The sequence below is a fragment of the Microcaecilia unicolor genome, chromosome 8 (genome assembly GCF_901765095.1).
Source record: "Microcaecilia unicolor chromosome 8, aMicUni1.1, whole genome shotgun sequence".
NCBI classification, from domain to species: Eukaryota; Metazoa; Chordata; class Amphibia; order Gymnophiona; family Siphonopidae; genus Microcaecilia; species Microcaecilia unicolor.
In genome coordinates, this window is record NC_044038.1 from 184,337,041 (window position 1) to 184,356,286 (window position 19,246).

The 19,246-nt window shown below is 50.3% G+C and overlaps 1 protein-coding gene across 1 annotated transcript in view; it reads left to right on the plus strand.

The window, feature by feature from the left end:
• ZNF346 (zinc finger protein 346) overlaps positions 1-18,117 on the plus strand; it is a 49,902-nt gene extending 31,785 nt beyond the window's left edge. Inside the window, exon 7 of the mRNA XM_030211652.1 lies at positions 17,019-18,117. Within this exon, the coding sequence (XP_030067512.1) occupies positions 17,019-17,163 (145 nt within the window). The 3' untranslated portion in view covers positions 17,164-18,117. The remainder of the gene's footprint in view (positions 1-17,018) is intronic.
• Positions 18,118-19,246: the final 1,129 nt, after the last annotated feature.

The window sequence follows — 19,246 nt, forward strand, 5'->3', positions numbered from 1 at the left end:
ACTTTGTAGCTTCATCGCATGCCCCTTAGTCCTAGTATTTTTGGAAAGAGTAAACAGACGCTTCACGTCTACCCATTCCACTCCACTCATTATTTTATAGACCTCTATCATATTTCACCTCAGCCGTCTTTTCTCCAAACTGAAGAGCCCTAGCCGCTTTAGCCTTTCCTCAAAGGGAAGTTGTCCCATCCTCTTTATCATTTTCATCGCCGTTCTCTAGCCCAGTATCCTGTTTTCCAAACAGTGGCCAAGCCAGGTCACAAGTTCCTGGCAGAAACCCAAATCGTGGCAGTACTCCATACTACAAATCCCAGGGCAGACAGTTGCTTCCCATGTCTGTCTCCATAGCAGACTATGAACTTTTCCTCCAAGAATTTGTCCAAATCTTTTTTTTAAACCCAGATACGCTAATCACTGTTACCACATCCTCCGGCAAAGAGTTCCACAGCTTAACTATTCGTTGAGTGAAAAAATATTTCTTCCTATTTGTTTTAAAAGTACTCCCTCCGCTTCTGCGGGTCTGCCAGGTTCATCTGCTTCCACTTGTTCTTCGGGCCTGAACTCTTCTCTGGCAGCTGTCCAGGTACCATTTTCCCCTGAATTTTAGTGTGTTATTGAACCAGGCTTATATGTTGAAGAGATCCTCCTCCCCTGGGGCTCCTTAGCACAGTGCTGGGCCTCAGGGCTCTAGGTCCTCATTGGTAGTGACTGTGAAGAGGAGGAAGGTGGACCTATTGCTTCTCCTCTTCTCCCCCCCCCCCCCCCCCTCGGTTCAGAAGGGGGGGCAGACTGTCGGTGCTGTCTGTGTCTTTTCTCCACAGCCTGAGCCTTTGGAGGAGGGAGAATTGCCCTCTGAGGAAGCAGATGATTCCACCGTGATGCGGGTTTTCCACAAAGAGGAACTCCCCTCTTTTATTACTAAGGCACTGGAGGTCCTCATTATCTCTTCCCCTGCTTCACCTATGGCAACCTGTAATCCACTAATGGCGGCTAAAAGCCCCCACGCAAATTTCTGGTGCATGAGGCGATGCTTGAGCTCATTGCTGCACAATGGGAGGTGCTGGACTTACGGTTGCCCAAGCAATGGGTAGATTGTACCCTATTTCCTCTGAGGAGCTGGAGAAGCTTAAGCTGCCAAAAGTGGATTCCCTGGTGGCAGCGGTCACCAAGAAGACTACACTGCCGGTGGAAAGGGGGGGGAGGCATTTCTCAGAGAGACCCAGGATAGAAAGCTGGAGTCTGCTCTCAAGTTTTCCTTTGAGATTTCAGGTTTGTCTCTCTAGGCCTCCATCTGCAGTTCATATGCGGCTCGGGCCTGTTTAGTCTGGGTGCAGCGGACTGCTGATGCACTTTCTGACATGGATATGGCTTCAACCCTGGTGTTTCCCACTCTTGAGACAGGTAGATATACCTGGCTGATTCTCTGATTTCATCAGGGCTTCAGCCAAGCAACTTTTGTGGCTCTCTGATATTGGTTGGCGGATGCAGCCTCCAAGCAGCACTTGACCAAACTCTCCATCAAGGGGAAGCTGCTGTTCGGATAGGACCTTGAGAAGCTGGTGAAGGGTTTTGGGCGCTTGCCTGAAGATAGAACCTGCTCCTCTTTGCCAGCCTCAGTTGCACCCTCATCTCAAGGACACAAAATGATACAGGCCCAGCAGGGAGCCTTCTTTTCAGAGATCCAGTTTTTAGTCATGGCAGCCCTGAAGTCCGCAGCTCCCAATGGAGTTCCAGTCCATTCTTCTCTTCCAGTCATTGGGGGGCGCCTTTTTGGCTTTCTTGAAGAGTGGGCCAAGATCACGTCAGACTAATGGGTGTTGGACATTTATCAGAGATGGTTACAAACTAGAGTTCCTTGTCAAGCAGATGAAGCCATTACGTATGGGTTGTGTCCATCAACCAGCAGGGGGAGATAGCACTCAATTTTTCACAGTGCCTCATGGCCAGCTAGCTCCACTGCCTCTTCAGTATTCTCTATCTCCCCAAGCAGGGTGGCTGCAGCTTCTTCGAGCTCAATCAAAAATCTGCCTGGGGGTGGCTCCTGGCTTGCCAGTTGTTAGCCGGGGTGTTAGAGGCTATAGCAGCTTCACTTTGAAGGCACATAGGTCAGCCCTTTCCCTGCCTTACCCATGCCCCCGTGGATGTGGACATATTAGCTTGCTTTTCCCTGTCCTTTCCCACTCAGTGGATGCAGGCACATTGGTTCGCCTTTCCCTGCCTTTCCCACTTATTTGAGCCTCCGGAGTGTTTTTATTTACCTCTTTTGCCTCTGCTTTCCTCACAGCGTTTAAAAAAAAAAAAAACGAGTTTTTTTTTTTTTTTTTTTTTTTTTTCTTGAGATTCTTCTGCAGGACCGGAGCTGTGATACTCAGTCTAGTGAGGTAAGAGTGTTTTCTGACTCCTCTGGGGTGGGCCTGTGATCGGGATGTTTTTGGCGCGAACCGCCATATTTGAATTTTACCGCCGTTTTCGGCGATGGCTGCGGAGACTGTAAAGCGCTGTTCTAAATGTGGCAAACGCAAATCAGCAGCGGGGCTCTGTAATTCGTGCTGTATAGACGGTAGAGCCGGCCCGAGCATGGCGAGCGGCAATCTTTTGCGCTCTGAGCTGGCAGCAGACGCCATTTTGGATTTTCCACATGGCGCAGCCTCCGTTGCGATGGAGAGCCCTGAATCTGGGGGGGGGGGGGGGGGGGGTCCTCTGAGTGAGGCTAATAATAGAGCTGATAGCCCTGGGCAGGATCCAGGTGGTCAGGGAGCGGTTTTCTCCCCTGATTTTGTTTTAATGCTGCGTACATGCTTAAAAGAGCTCTGCCACAGGGTTCTTCGGACCCTCTGCCTGCCCCCCCCCCCCCCCCCCCCCCCCCGGTGGATCCTGGCCTTTTGGAGTTGGCTTTGCCTGTTTCTTATCCTCCTGATAAACGCAGAAGGGCTAATTCCCCTTCTGAGTGTGGCGCACCCCCCTTTTCCCCCCCATGGTCGGGCTATGAGGATTCTGAGGGGTCTGGCAGAATTTCTTGGGCTGAGGAGCCAGAGTCGGGTGCAGAATTGCCACAGGAGCTTGATGATCCGTCTGCGGTGAGGATTTTCCACCTCAAGAGGCTGCCAGTGCTTATTTCAGATACCTTACAAGCCCTCTCGATTGATGGGAGTGGCACAGCCTCCTCTGTTAATCCAAGGATGGTTAGTACCAGAAAGCCTGCTCGAGCCTTTCCTTTGCATGACTCCATCCAAGAGCTTATTTCGGCTCAATGGGCTGACCCCGAGGGACCTTTGAAGGTTGCCAGGGCTATGGGGCAATTATACCCTCTGAGTGAGGAACATTTGGCTCGCTTTGCAATGCCTAAAGTAGATGCCCTGGTCACGGCTGTGACAAAGAGAACTACCTTCCCTGTTTAAGGAGGTGTTGCCCTGAAGGATATTCAAGACCGCAGGCTTGATTCAGCTCTGAAGCGGTCCTTTGATTTGGCAGGTCTCACTGTTCGGGCGTCTGCATGCAGTTGTTATGCTGCTAGAGCCTGCCTGGCTTGGTTACAGCAGGCAGTGGAATAGCCCGGTGATGGAGCTGAGACCTTATCTGAAGTGGCTCCGCGGATGGAGTCGTCCTTTTTGGCTGACGCCCTTTATGATATGGTCAGAGCTTCGGCTAAACAAATGGCTTTAGCAGTGGCGGCTCGCCGCACTCTTTGGCTACGACATTGGGCGGCAGACATGGCCTTTAAGCAAAGGTTGGTGAAGTTGCCCTTTCAAGGCCTTCTCCTGTTTGGTGAGGAGCTGGAAAACATTGTTTAAGGCCTGGGGGATTCCAAACCTCAGCGCTTGCCCGAAGATAGGCCGAAGCCTTCCTCTAAGGGTCAGACGGTCCGCTCCTCTTACAGACCTCGCTTCCGTGAAGCTAGAGGGTACCGCCCGGGGCGTGCTGCTGGGTTCACTTCGCGTGCCCGCCTTCAGCAGAGAAACTCCTTTCGCTCGGACAAACGTTCCGCAGCTGCCGGTTCAGGGGCGACCCTCTCAATGATGGTGCGCCGGCCCCCTCCTCGTTTCCTGTCATCGGAGGAAGACTTTCCCTCTTTTTCGAGGAGTGGGCCAAAATTTCCGCAGATCAGTGGGTCTTGGACCTGATCAGAGACGGATACCGAATAGAATTCGATGCCCCGGTGAGAGATGTGTTTGTGGAGTCCCGATGTGGTTCTGCCGCCAAATGGGCGGCGGTAGAGGAGACTTTGCACAGTCTGTGCCAGATAGGGGCTGTGACCCCGGTGCCTCCCGCCAAACAAGGTCTAGGCCGCTACTCCATTTACTTTGTGGTGCCACGAAAAGGCGGGTCTTTTCGCCCGGTCCTGGACTTAAGAGCTAAACAAGTCCTTAAGAGTGCGGCATTTTCACATGGAAACCCTGCGCTCCGTCATTGCGGTGGTACAGCCAGGAGAGTTTCTCACTTCTCTGGACCTGAAAGAAGCTTACTTGCACATACCAATTTGGCCCTCGCAACAGAAGTTTCTGCGGTTTGCGGTGTTGGGAAAACATTTCCAGTTTCGGGCCTTGCCTTTTGGCCTCGCCACAGCTCCCCGAACCTTCTCCAAGGTAATGGTGGTAGTAGCTGCCTTTCTCAGGCGAGAGGGTATCCGGGTTCACCCGTACCTAGACGACTGGCTCATCAGAGCAGACTCAGAAAAAGAGAGTCATCTAGCTACAGCCAGAGTGGTTTCAGTCCTTCAATCTCTGGGCTGGGTCGTCAATATGGCCAAAAGTTACCTGACCCCCTCGCAATCTCTAGAATATTTGGAGGCCAGGTTCGACACAGCCTCAGGCTATGTGTTTCTTCCCGAGCAAAGGCGGTGCAAGCTTCAGAATCAGGTCCGTCTGCTCCTGATAATGCCCTGCCCACGAGCTTGGGACATTGTCCAGCTGTTGGGATCGATGACGGCCACCTTTGGAAGTGGTGCCATGGGCGAGAGCGCACCTGAGACCTCTACAGTATTCTCTACTTCAACGATGGTCTCCAGTTTCTCAGGATTATCAGTGCAGACTTTCTTGGCTCCCTGCGGCCCGCCTCAGTATGGAGTGGTGGCTCTCGGACAGCATGTTGCGGCGGGGAATGCCGCTGGCACTCCCCGATTGGTGCCTAGTGGTGACAGATGCCAGCCTGAAGGGCTGGGGCGCACATTGCCAGGAGAAGCATGCCCAGGATCTGTGGACGCCCGATGAGTCGGAGTGGTCTATCAACCGCCTGGAGTTGAAAGCGGTGTTTCTGGCTCTTCTGGCCTTTCAAGTGACCCTGGAAGGATTGGTTGTCCGAGTGATGTCGGACAGCACGACAGCAGTGGCCTACATAAATTGACAAGGCGGCACTCAGTGCAGAGCTCTAGCCGCGCAGGCCGAACAAATTTGCCACTGGGCCGAGCTGCATCTACAGTCCCTGTCAGCAGCTCACATTGCAGGTCAGAGCAACGTGCAAGCCGACTATCTAAGCAGGCATCAGATCGATCCAGCAGAGTGAGAACTAGCAGACGATATATTCCTGCAGATATGTGCCAAATGGGGCAAGCCAGTGATGGATCTTATGGCGACCAGTTCCAATACCAAAGTCCCGTGCTTCTTCAGCAGATGGAGGGATCCTCGCTCTGCCGGGTTGGATGCCTTGGCTCAACCCTGGCCCCTGGGCTTGCTGTATGTTGTCCCTCCGTGGCCCTTGATAGGGCGAGTGCTCCTGCGGATTTGGCTGCATCCAGGAGAAGTGGTGCTCATCGCCCCGGAGTGGCCCAGGAGGCCTTTGTATGCGGACCTCCGACAGATGCTGTTGGAGGCTCCCTTTCCGTTACCTCTGGTTCCGCACCTGTTGTCACAGGGTCCAGTGGCCATGGAGGACGCCTGCCGCTTTGGTCTTATGGCATGGCGATTGAGAGGGCGCAATTGAGAGATAAAGGCTACTCAAATAAGGTAATTTCCACTCTCCTGCAGGCCCGTAAGTGCTCCACGTCCGTGGCTTATGCCAGGATTTGACGCCAGTTTGAAGTCTGGTGTGTTTCAAGAGCACTTTCTCCATTGCGGGCTCCTGTCTCGCCGATTCTGGACTTTTTGCAGGATGGTGTACACAAAGGCTTGGCCTATAATTTCCTGCGGGTGCAAGTGGCAGCATTGGCCTCCCTGCGTGGCAAGGTTGAAGGCATGTCCTTAGCTGCCAGATGTGGCACGGTTTCTTAGAGGGGTGCTTTGGCTCCGTCCTCCCGTGCGGGCACCTTGTCCAGCTTGGAACCTGGGGTTAGTATTGAAGGCCCTTCAGGGGGGCTCCCTTTGAACCGCTTCGGCGTGCTTCAGAGAAAGATTTGACACTGAAGGCCGTCTTTTTAGTGGCCATTACCTCGATGAGACGGGTGTCAGAGCTCCAGGCGCTGTCCTGTAGAGACCCTTTTCTGCAATTCTCAGAGTCAGGGGTCACGGTTCGGACCGTGCCTTCCTTCATGCCTAAGGTGGTTTCAGCGTTTCACCTAAACCAGCCTGTTTTTCTTCCCTCCTTTGTTGAGGAGGAGTTTCCAGATTCATTTGGGCAGTTGCACCTTTTGGATGTGCGCAGGACTCTGTTGCAGTATCTGTGAATTACAAATTCTTTCAGGACCTCTGATCATCTTTTTGTACTGTTTGCAGGTCCTCGCAGAGGGTCTTCGGCGTCTAAAGCCACTATTGCCTGTTGGCTCAAAGAAGCTATCTTTTCAGCATATCTGCTGTCTGGCCGGGCTCCGCCTGAAGCCTTTAAGGCACATTCCACAAGAGCGATTTCCTCTTCCTGGGCGGAAACTGGAGCACTATCTCTTCATGAGATTTGCAGTGCTGCCACATGGGCTTCTAAGCTCTCTTTCGCCCGACATTACAGGCTGGATGTGGCTGCCAGGAGGGATGCGCGTTTTGGAGCACAGGTGGCCAGGGCTATGGGTCAGCTTTACCCTCTAAGTGAGGAGCACTTGGCCCCTTTGGGGATGCCTAAAGTGGACGCTTTGGTCACGGCGGTGACTAAGAGGACCACCCTCCCCGTTGAGGGAGGGGTTGCCCTGAAAGACTTGCAGGACCGGTGGCTTGAATCTGCTTTGAAACGGTCTTTTGAAATATCGGGCCTCGCCTTAAGGGCGTCTATTTGCAGTTCATATGTGCCCGGGCCTGCCTTTCTTGGTTACAACAAGCAGTGGAGCAGCCCACGGATGGTGCGGAGTCCCTCGCTGAGGTTGCACCGAGGATGGAGTCTGCCCTGTCATTTTTGGCTGACGCTCTCTAGGATCTGGTCAGAGCTTCGGCTAAACAGATGTCTGTGGCGGTTGCGGCCCGCCACCTGCTATGGCATTGGGCGGCTGACATGGCCTCTAAGCACAGGCTGGTGAAGCTTCCCTTTCGGGCCACCTGTTATTTGGAGAGGAGCTGGAGAAAATTGTTAAAGACCTGGGGGATCCTAAACCCCAGCGGTTACCCGTGGATAGGCCGAGGCCTTCTTCCAAGGGTTCTGTGTGGCCCTCCTCTTCCAGACCTCGCTTCTGTGAAGCTCACAGGTATCGCCCGGGGTGCTCTGCTGGGTTTTCTCAACGTGCCCGTTTTCTGCAGAGGAACTCCTTTCGCTCGGACAAGCGTTCCGCAGTGGCTGGTTCAAGGCCTGGAGTTCAGGGGCGGCCCCGCAATGACGGGGTGCCGGTCCATTCCTCGATTCCTGCAGTAGGAGGACATCTTTCCGTCTTTCTCGAGGAATGGACCAAGATTACCTCAGATCAGTGGGTCCTGGACCTGATCAGAGAAGGTTACCGATTGGAATTCAGCGCCCCGGTGAGACACGTGTTTGTGGAGTCCCGATGCGATACTGCCGTCAAACGGGCGGCGGTAGAGGAGACCCTACAAGTCTTGTTGCATCTTGGGGCGGTGATCCCTGTTCCTCCCGCATCTTTGGGTTGTGATCCCTGTGCCTCCCGCCGAACTATATATACACATTTCCAGATTGTATCTTTATATATGTACCTGACCAATTCCTCTTGCTTTCCTTGATTTCTTTGTAACACCAATTGTATTATTTACCCTGGTATGCGACGCCATATCAGGTCTTTGTAAGCCACATTGAGCCTACAAATAGGTGGGAAAATGTGGGATACAGGTGCAATAAATAAATAAATACTCCCATTTATTTTGTGGTGCCTCGGAAAGGCGGGTCTTTCCGACCGATTCTCGACTTAAGGTCAGTCAGCGAGGCACTAAGAGTGCGGCATTTTCGCATGGAAACCCTGCGCTCCGTCATTGCGGTGGTACAGCCAGGAGAGTTTCTCACGTCTCTGGACCTAAAAGAAGCTTACTTGCACATTCCTATTTGGCCCCCGCATCAACTGTTTCTCTGGTTTGCGGTGTTGGGAAAATATTTCCAGTTTCGGGCCTTGCCTTTTGGCCTCGCCACAGCTCCCCGTGCCTTTTCCAAGGTAATGGTGGTAGTAGCTGCCTTTCTCAGGCGAGAGGGTATCCGGGTTCATCCGTACCTCGACAACTGGCTCATCAGAGCGGATTCGGCAGATGAAAGTCGTCTGGCCACAGCCAAAGTGGTCTCTGTACTGCAATCTCTAGGCTGGGTCATCAACATACCCAAAAGTCACCTGACCCCCTCTGTCTCTCGAATATTTGGGGGTCCGGTTCGACACGACCTTGGGGTTTGTCTTTCTACCCGACCAAAGGTGGTGCAAGCTTCAGGATCAGGTCCGTCTGCTCCTGCGGATGCCTCGCCCACGAGCTTGGGACTTTGTCCAGCTGCTGGGGTTAATGACGGCCACCTTGGAGATAGTGCCATGGGCGAGAGCGCACTTGAGACCACTGCAGATTGCCCTGCTTCAACAGTGGTCTCCGATGTCCCAGGATTATCAGCACAAACTAACGTGGCTCCCTGCGGCTCGGCTCAGTATGGAGTGGTGGCTCTCCGACAGCATGCTGCGGCGAGGAATGCCGCTGGTGCTTCCCTCTTGGTGCCTGGTGATAACCGATGCCAGCCTAGTCGGCTGGGGAGCACATTGCCAGGGAAGCTATGCCCAGGGTCTGTGGACCCCCGCGGAAACGGGGTGGTCCATCAATCGCTTGGAACTGAGAGCGATATTCCAGGCTCTTCTGGCCTTTCACAAGACTCTGGAGGGGCTTGCTGTCAGAGTTCTCTCAGACAACACGACAGCGATGGCTTACATAAATCGCCAGGGTGGCACTCAGTGCAGAGCACTGGCCGCGGAGGCCGCTCAGAGGCCGCGGAGGCCGCTCAGATTTGCCACTGGGCCGAGCTTCACCTGCAGCTTTTTTCTGCACGCATATAGCAGGTCAGAGCACCGAGCAAGCCGATTTTCTAAGCAGGCATCAAATCGACCCAGCGGAGTGGGAACTGGCAGACGAAGTGTTTCTTCAGATCTGTACCAAATAGGGAACGCCCCTAGCAGATCTAATGGCGTCAAGCACCAATACCAAATTCCTGTGCTTTTTCAGCAGATGGAGAGATCCTCGCTCGGCGGGGTTGGATGCGCTGGCTCAACCCTGGCCCTCGGGCCTCCTGTATGTGTTCCCTCCTTGGCCCTTGATAGGACGAGTCCTCCTGCGAATTCGGCTACATCAAGGAGTGGTGATTCTCATTGGCCCAGGCGTCCGTGGTACGCGGACCTCCTGCGGATGCTGGTGGAGGCCCCTCTTCCTTTGCCTCTGGTGCCGAACCTGTTGATGCAGGGACCGGTGACCATGGAGGATCCCTGCCGCTTTGGTCTTAAGGCATGGCTCTTGAGAGGGCGCAATTGAGAGACAAAGGCTATTCTAACAAAGTTATCTCCACTCTCTTGCAGGCCCGCAAGCGGTCCACTTCCATTGCTTATGCTCGGATCTGGCGCCAGTTTGAGGCATGGTGTGTTTCAAAGGCGATCACACCCATGCGGGCTACAGTCTCGCCGATATTGGATTTTTTTGCAGGATGGCTTACAAAAAGGCTTGGCCTACAGTTTCCTGCCAGTCCAAGTGGCAGCATTGGCTTGCTTTCGAGGGAAGGTCTCTGGTTTGTCCCTGGCCGCTCATCCGGACATTGCCCAATTTCTAAGAGGGGCACTCTGGCTCCATCGCCGATACAGCTGCTGTGTCCGGCTTGGAACCTGGGGCTGATGTTGAAGGCTTTCCAGTGTTCACCCTTCGAGCCGCTGAGGCGAGCTTCGGAGAAGGATGTGACTCTTTAGACAGTCTTTTTGGTGGCCATGACATCGGCGAGACGGGTGTCTGAGCTCCAGGCGATGTCCTGTCGAGACCCTTTCTTACAATTCTCGGAGTCCGGAGTAACAGTACCTTCCTTCCGGCCTAAGGTGGTTTCAGCGTTTCACCTAAACCAGCCCATTTATCTGCCCTCCTTTACTAGGAAGGAGTTTTCCGGAATCTTTTGGGCAGTTACATCTTCTGGGTGTTCGCCGGGTTCTGTTGCAGTATCTGCGCATGTCAAATGACTTCAGGACCTTTGATCACCTTTTTGTCTTGTTAGGTACTTGAAGAGGGTCTCTGGCTTCTAAGGCCACTATAGCCCGTTGGCTCAAAGAAGTCATGTTTTCTGCGTATGTGCTGTCAGGACAGTCTCCGCCTTACGCGTTTAAAAGCGCATTCCACTGTTCCTAATGCTGTATTTCACTTAGCAGTTTTTATGTCTGTTTAAGTTGCAAAAATTCAATAAATAAATAAAAAAAAAAGCGCATTCCACGAGAGCGATTTCCTCCTTGTGGGCTGAAACAGGAGCACTCTCTCTTCAAGAGATCTGTAGTGCAGCTACTTGGGCTTCTCAGCTCTCCTTTGTCCGGCATTACAGGCTGGATGTTGCAGCAAAGCGGGAAGCGCAGTTTGGAGCGCAAGTGCTTGCTCGTGGAGTGGCATATTCCCACCCTAACTAGGGAGTGCTTTTGTACATCCCATCAGTTAATGGATTCATCTGCTGCTGATGACAAGGAAGGGAAAATTAGGTTCTTACCTTGGTAATTTTCTTTCCTTTAGTCACAGCAGATGAATCCATGATCCCTCCCTGTCTGACTCTGTTTTTTGTTCAGTTTGTTCCTGCAGATATGTTCCCTCATTGGGAGAAGTTGGAAAACAGTCTTCAGGATTTCTGTTTACTGTTCTGTTACAGGAGGTTGAGATCGTCCCTCCTTTGTGTGGTTATTGCTCCTGTTCTGGGGCATTCGTACGCTGTGAGGAAAGTTCATGTTATTCTACTTTGAGGATACACTCTGCTTTGGAAGTTTCAAATACTGAAGGCAGATGAAGCTAGCCGTCCATATTATTATTATTATTAACATTTGTATAGCGCTACCAGACGCACGCAGCACTGAACACCTGACACAGAGAGACAGTCCCTGCTCGATAGAGCTTACAATCTAAAAATACAGACAAGACAATTAAGGGCGAGGAAAGTACTGGGTGAGAAGGAACATGGATAGGGGAATTAAGTAGTGGTTAGGAGCCAAAAGCAGTGGTGAAAAGGTGGGTTTTCAGCATAGATTTGAAAAACAGGTAGCGATGGAGCTAGGCGTACAGGCTCAGGAAGTCCATTCCAGGCATAAGGTGCCACGAGGGAAAAGGAACGAAGCCTGGAATTAGCAGTGGAGGAGAAGGGGGACGACGAGAGATTTGTCCAGCGAGCGGAGATTACGGGGAGGAATGTAGGGAGAGTGGAGAGGTAATGGGGGGGCTGCAGAATGGATGCATTTAAAGGTCAGTAAGAGAAGTTTGAACTGTGCGCGGAAGTGGACAGGGAGCCAGTGAAGTGACTTGAGGAGTGGGCTAGTGTGGGTAAAACGATTTTGGCGGAAAATAAGTCGTGCTGCAGAATTTTGGACAGACTGGAGAGGAGAGAGATGGCTGAGCGGAAGACCAGTGAGAAGCAAATTGCAATAATCCAAGCGAGAGGTAACAAGGGTTTGGATAAGGGTTCTGGTAGCGTATTCAGAGAGGAAAGGGCGAATTTTGCTAATGTTGTAGACAAAGAAGTGACAGGTTTTGGCCGTCTGCTGGATGTTAGCGGAAAAGGAGAGGGAGAAATCAAAGATGACTCCTAGGTTGCGAGCAGATGAGACAGGGAGGATGAGGGTGCCATCTACTGAAATAGAGAATGGGGGGAGGGGGGAGGTGGGCTTGGGGGGAATGACAATAAGCTCAGTTTTGGCCATGTTCAGTTTCAGGTGGCGGTGTGACATCCAGGCAGCTATGGCGGTCAAGCAGGCTGAAACTTTGGCCTGGGTTTCAGCAGTAATGTCAGGTGTGGAGAGGAAGAGCTGAGTGTCGTCGGCATAAAGATGGTACTGGAAACCGTGAGATGAGATCAGAGAGCCCAGGGAAGAAGTGTAAATGGAAAAAAGAAGGGGGCCAAGGACAGATCCCTGAGGAACTCCAACTGAGAGTGGGACAGGGGTGGAGGATGATCCACCAGAATATACTCTGAAGGTATGGTGGGAGAGATAAGAAGAGAACCAGGAAAGAACAGAGCCGTGAAATCCAAACGAGGACTGTGTGGCAAGAAGAAGATTATGATTGACAGTGTCAAAAGCAGCGGCTAGATCAAGCAGGAGTAATGGCCTTTGTATTTGGCGAGGAATAGATCATTACAGACTTTAGTGAGCGCTGTTTCAGTCGAATGTAGAGGGCGAAAGCCGGATTGAAGCGGATCAAGGATGGCATGAGAGGAGAGAAAATCAAGGCAGCGGCTGTGAACGGCACGCTCAAGTAACTTGGCGAGGAAGGGTAAGAGGAAAGATGGGACGGTAGTTGGAAGGACAGGAAGGGTCCAATGACGGTTTTTTGAGGAACGGTGTGACCACATCATGTTTGAAGGTGTCAGGGACAGTTGCAGTGGAAAGAGAGAGGTTGAGGATGTGACAGATAGAGGGGGGGTGATAGTGGGAGAAATGGAGTTGAGTTGGTGGGAATGGGATCAGAGGGACAGGTAGTGCATTTCGAGGAGGAAAGAAGATGTGCAATTTCCTCTTCGGTGATATCAGGAAAGGAAGAGAAGGAGGCATTGGTTGGGTGATTAAGGGAGTGGGTTAAGGGAAGAAGAGGAGGAGGAGGCTTGGCAGAGAATCCAAGGTTGATCTTCTGGACCTTGTCATGAAAGTAATCAGCCAGTGATTGAGGAGAGAGAGGGGGGGGTAGGAGCTGAGGGTACTTTGAGGAGGGAGTTCAAGGTAGCGAAGAGGCGACGAGGGTTAGAGCTAAGAGAATTAGTCAGTTGAGTGTAATAGTCTTGCTTGGCGAGGACTAGGGAGGACTGGAAGGAGGTCAGCATAAATTTGAAGTGAATGAAATTGGCATGGTGCTAGATTTCAGCCAGAGGCGTTCAGCAGAGCGGGCACAGGACCGTATGTATCAGATACTAGGGGTACGCCTTATGGGACGGTTTGTGGAGGGTGCGAGGGTATCCAGAGCAAAGGAAAGAGTGGCATTGTAGGAGGAGACAGCCTTGTTGTCGACAGACTTGGGGGACAAGATGGAAGAGAGGAGATTAGAGACACATGAGGAAAGGGAAGGAGGGTCGACAGCCTGGAAATTTCTGAAAGAAGTGGTAAGTGTAGGGCTAGACTGAGGGGGAGGGTGATGAAGTGTGAGGGTGATCAGATGGTGGTCAGAGAGAGGAAGAGCTGAAGCGCAGAAGCTGGATTGTAAGCAGATAGAGGAGAGGACATGATCAAGACAGTGACCATTCTGGTGAGTAGGGGTGATGGAGCTCAGCTGGAGATTGTAGGAGGATGTCAGAGTGAGAAATTGAGAAGCATAAGAATCAGATGGGTCATTAGCGTGGATGTTGAAGTCGCCAAAAATGAGGGATGGAGATGAAGGTTCAAGAAAAACGGAGAGCCATGCATCAAAGTCCGTGAGGAAAGAAGAAAGGGACTTAAGGGGGTCGGTAAATGACTGCAACTCGGAGTGGCAGCGAGTAGAGTAAGCGGATGAAATGGACTTCAAAGGATGAGAAGCAATGAGACTGAGGTATGAGAAGGGGCTGAAATCTGCAAGAGGGTGAAAGTAGAAACCCAACGCCGCCTCCACGGCCAACTGGGCGAGGAGTGTGGGAAAAGAGAGAGCCTCCATGACATAGGGCAGCGACAGAGGTAGAGTCGTCAGGTGGAAGCCAAGTTTCAGTTAGGGCGAGGAATTGGAGAGAACAGGAGATGAAGAGGTCATGAGTAAAGGAGAGTTTGTTGCAGACAGATTGGGCATTCCATAGGGCTCACGAGAAGGGGAGGGAAGAGGGGGAGAGGAGGGGAATAGAAATTAGGTTGGAGACATTCCGGAGTGGTCTGTATAGATAGGATGAGGATTGGTGTGGGGGACCCGGATTGGGATTGATGTCCCCTGCGGATAGCAGGAGAAGGAGTAGGAGAATGTGCATAGGAGGAATGGAGATGGGTCTACAGCAGGAAGGAAATGTTGAAGGTTGAGGGCTAAGGAGAAGGAAGGGGAAAGGAGAGAAGGTGAGGTGATGAGGGTAAGGGGAGTGTAAAGTGTAGCAGCAGTGTAAAGTGTTTTTGGGTTAAGAAGTAGGTTGGGAAGGGACAGCATCAAGAAGAGAGTGTATACAGGGGCCATGGTCATGCAGAATTGGATTGCTGAAACACTGGTACGCTGGGCTATGAGCACTATGGTTTTTTGGTGTTCTCTATCTCCACCTGCTGGTAGGTGGACACAACCCATCAGTTAATGGATTCATCTGCTGTGACTAAAGGAAAGAAAATTACCAAGGTAAGAACCTAATTTTCCCTTCTCCTGTCCCGTTGCAGGTTTTTTTTTCTTGGTCTGCCACTGCTGTTCCAAAACAATGGGCGGTGGCTGATATGATCAGACACATGTTTTTTTTTTGTTGGGGGGGCGATTTCAGCTGGTTTCTGCTCCCGGCAGAGGAAGGGGCCATTCCATTTATTTTGTGATCCCCAAGAAATGAGGTTCCTTTTGGTCAGTATTGGACCTCAAGAGGATGAATCGGTCCCTCCAGGTCCGCCACTTCCATATGGAGACAGATCAGTCATTGCAACATTCCGGCATGGGGGATATCTCGTGGGGGGGGGGGGGGTGTCCATATTCGGCCACCGGTGCGCTGTCTTTCCCTACAGTGGAACCTTAATCGGGTGCTCAAGCACTGCAGGCAGCGATTGTGAAGGATCTGACTTTGAAGTCAGTGTTTCTCGTGAATATCGCCTCTGCTATGAGAGACTTGGAACTTCAGGCGCTCTCCTGTCGGGATCCGTTTCTGCGATTTTCTCCTTAAGGGGTCTCCCTTCATATGGTTCCATCCTTTTTTCCTAAGGTGGTGTCAGCCTTTTACATCAATCAGCCGGTACATCTTCATTTTCCAAATCCGAGTGTGGGTCAGCGTACTCTTCGCTTCATTGTCTGGATGTTCTCCGGGTCCTCCTGCAGTATCTGGAGGTCACTAACGAATTTTAGCAGTCAGATTATCTTTGTTCTATTCGCAGGGCCTCATAAGAGGGTGGCTGCCTCCAAGACTACCATTGCCAGGAGCGTATTTCATCTGCTTACCTATTGTCAGGGAAATCTGCCCCACTGGCGCTTTGGGCCCATTCTACTCAAGCTCTTTCTATTTCTTGGGTGGAATCTCGCTTCCTTTCCCTGAAAGAGATTTGTAGATCAGCAACCTGGGCATTGCTGCATAAATTTGCTAGACACTACATGGTGGATATTGTGGTTCAAATGGACACAGCCTTCAGCGCATCAGATCTTTCGGCAATAGCATTTGGGTCCCATCTGGATTGAGGACTTCTTATCTACATCCCATCCATTTCTGGATTCATCTGCTGTAATGACAAGGAAGGAGAAATTGTCTTACCTAATAATTCCTTTAGTACTAGCAGATGAATCTAGAGACCCGCCCTATGGATTCCATACTGTTTCTTGTTCATTCCGCAGTTCAGATGAACTGTTTCTGCAGCGTTCTAGTTCAACTGTTATCCAGTATACTTTTTATAGTAAGGAAGGATTGGGATCTGCTTCCAATGTTGTGTTTTTCTTCTCTTACTTTGTTGTGGAGTATACTTAGAGACCAGTCTGCAGGCTGTCCTATATATCTCAATTCAGTGTTCTCTATCTCCACCTGCTGGTAGGTGGACATAACCCATCCGTTTCTGGGTTCATCTGCTATGACTAAAGGAAAGAAAATTATCAGGTAAGACATTAATTTCTCCTTGCATATAAAATTTGTGCCTGTGCCGCCCCCTCCATTTGGATTCCAAAAATGAAAGGAAGCAGGACTTAATTTATAGACAAACCGGAAGTGGAGCTGGAGGGGTAGAGGGGCCGGGTCCAGGGCAGGAGGCACAGGAGAAGAGGAGTTGGATTAGGGAACAGAGTGACCAGGGGACACTCAATGGAAAATAGTTTTAAAACAAATAGGAGGAAACTGATTCACCCGAAGAATAGTTAAGCTCTTGAACTCGTTGCTGGAGGATGTGGTAACAGCGGTTAACGTTAAAAGGTTTGGACAAGTTCCTGGAGGAAAAGTCCGTAGTCTGTTATTGAGATGGACATGCGGGAAGCCATTGCTTGCCCTGGGATTGGTAGCACGTGGAACAGTACTACTAATTGGATTTCTGCCAGGTACTTGTGACCTGGATTGGTCACTATTGGAAGCAGGATACTGGGCTAGATGGACTGACGCAGTATGGCTTTTCTTATGTAACTGATATTACTCTGCAGATAACCTGCTAACTTCCCAGATAAATGGCAAGCAGAATAGTTAGTTTTGAGAAAACATGCTCTGCTGTATTTCCTTCATTGCTCCTTATTTCTGTGTTTGAATGGGCATGATGCCTTTCTAGTTTCTAGGCAGGAAATCAAAACTAGTTTGCTGTACCCTGAGCTGATTGTGGAGCCATTTGAAACTACTGTTTCAGTCCTGACCTACCTAAAAAGCTTGGTCATTTAACTATCCATGATCATCAAAAAGTCATCTCTCGTTTGCCGCAGTGGTAACAGGGCATTATAATATTCTTTTTCTTTTCCCAGTTTAAAATCCAAGTTGCCTGGAGGTCTACCACAGCAGGAAGGGGCTGAGCAGCATCACTATGAACAGCAGCAGCAACCATATATTGCAGAAGAGGTGACAGGCCCAGAAGGCTACAGCTGCTTTAGTGAAGACCAAGAGTTCTAGGGCACATTTCCTCCTCCCAGAATGCTGTCACAAACCCAAGAATGGAAGCCCTTTGCCAGCTCACAATGGTTACATTTCCCTCTGGGAGGGGAAAGAAAAATGTTTCTTACCGTTCTTTGCCCCATCCCCTTTCCCTACCTCTTGCTACAGTGCACATGTAGAGAAGGAGTAGAAGTGTATGCGTTTCTGTAGGATATGCTGGGGATATGCTGCTTGTATTAGTTCATTCTTTCCCAGGCACTTTCCCTGTGTGCTCATTTCATTAGTAACCAGCCTTTCATGTGGATAATCTTTGTACGGGCGCAGTTCTCCCTTCTAGCACTGGGCAGCTGTCAAAGTATTGGGCTGAGCAGAAGCTATTACATTGATTATTTTTGTTTCCTCCTCCATAGTGTGCATACTAGGTCCAAGCCCTATGCAAGCTACAAGGGCACAATTGAGGGGCATCTGCTTAGGAAGAATGAACAAGTTCTGTACTGTGTGATAAAAAAAAAAAGATAATACCATTTTGTTAGACATAATACATATCTTGATTAGCATTTGGGAGTAACCACTCATTCTAGTTGCAATTAGAATGAGCAGGTCAGAGTAAAAGATAATGTTGCCAAGAGAAAGCACTTGGTACTGAAAAGCACTTGTCTAGGTAGCGGCAGCCACTGTCGGGATAAATGCTCTCTCTGAGTTGTCAGCAGTGCACTCTAGATAGTGCTGCTGAAAATTCTTAGACCACCCCACACAATCCATGGCCGTGTTGCCTAAGTACAGCTAGTCAGCAGTATTCAGCCACTGTCAAGATAGCTGTGTGGTTTAAGTTAGAACAACCAAAAGCTCCTTATAACTAGCAGTGCTCCCCAATGAATATGAGTATTCAGCACTGTCGCGTTTGTAAACAGCTGGGCTGAATAAATGTGATTTAAAACCATGGCCTTAAAAAAAAAAAAAAGAATTGACCCATAAGTGAATAATGGATTACATTACAATGGAAAGAGGAAGTTGGGGGGAGGGGATGATAAGATTGATGGAGGAAGCATTGCTATAACACAGTCGGTGCATTTTCTGTCCCTCATCAGCAGTAGTAGTCACCACTGCCCACTAATTCTCAGACCCACATCTGCATGCGAGTTCTGCTTATAGCATCTCAAAGCAACAAGAGACCCCAGCATTGGCTCTTCAAACATACAGAAACTGTCTTCCAAGGATATGCGTACTCACAAGAGGCCTCTCCTTTCTTGTATGAGCCCAAGCCCCAGAGTGTGGGACAGTCAAGTCTTTCCATCCTCTGGTTGGGCTTTGAGTGCTTCTCTAGCTCTTTCCATCATGCAGGTCCTCTCTGTGTCTGCAGAGGATGGCGTGCTGCACACTTTATTAATATACTAGGAAAAAATGCCCATTTCTGAGCGCAATGAAACGGGCGCTAGCAAGGGACCCCCTCCCTCCGAGCTACTTGCCTTGTTCGCTGTGGCATTTCCGTTTGGGCCCTTGAGTGTCATAGCTCCGCCCTCAAAGTCATGACGTTTTGACGCGAGGGCGGTGCAGACACTCCAGGGCACACCGGATATCTCGGGCGCCTCAACTTCCGTGGAGGCTTCAGAACGTTGGGGTTGCCTTTTATATAGAGAGAAGTGTAGTTTGGCTTCAAAAAGTTGGAAAATACTGTGTTAGAGGGATAATGTGGCAGTAAAATTTATTTCTGGTAGTGAAAACCCTTGTCCCTGTTAAGTTTTTATGTCAGTTCTGAAGTGTTTGATCATTTTAACTCTAACTTACTACCAGAAATAATTCTATCATCTGTTACCTTATTACTCTTAACACCCAAACTTGTCATCCTCTTTCACATTACCATTGTAAATGTATTTTGTGATTCACTTGTATTTTATGGTCAGCATTAGTCCATTGTCTTTGAACATGAGGAGGGGGTGTGACCCCTTCAAAGTTAAACAAGAAATGTATTGTTTAATAAAACGATATTGCCTTTTTTTTTCTTTATTTCTGTTCATACTCTCCAGCAGAGCTATGACAGGCTGTCCACAAGGCTGTCCACAAGGTGTGTTTGTCACAGTGTTGGCAGTTTTATAGATGGTCT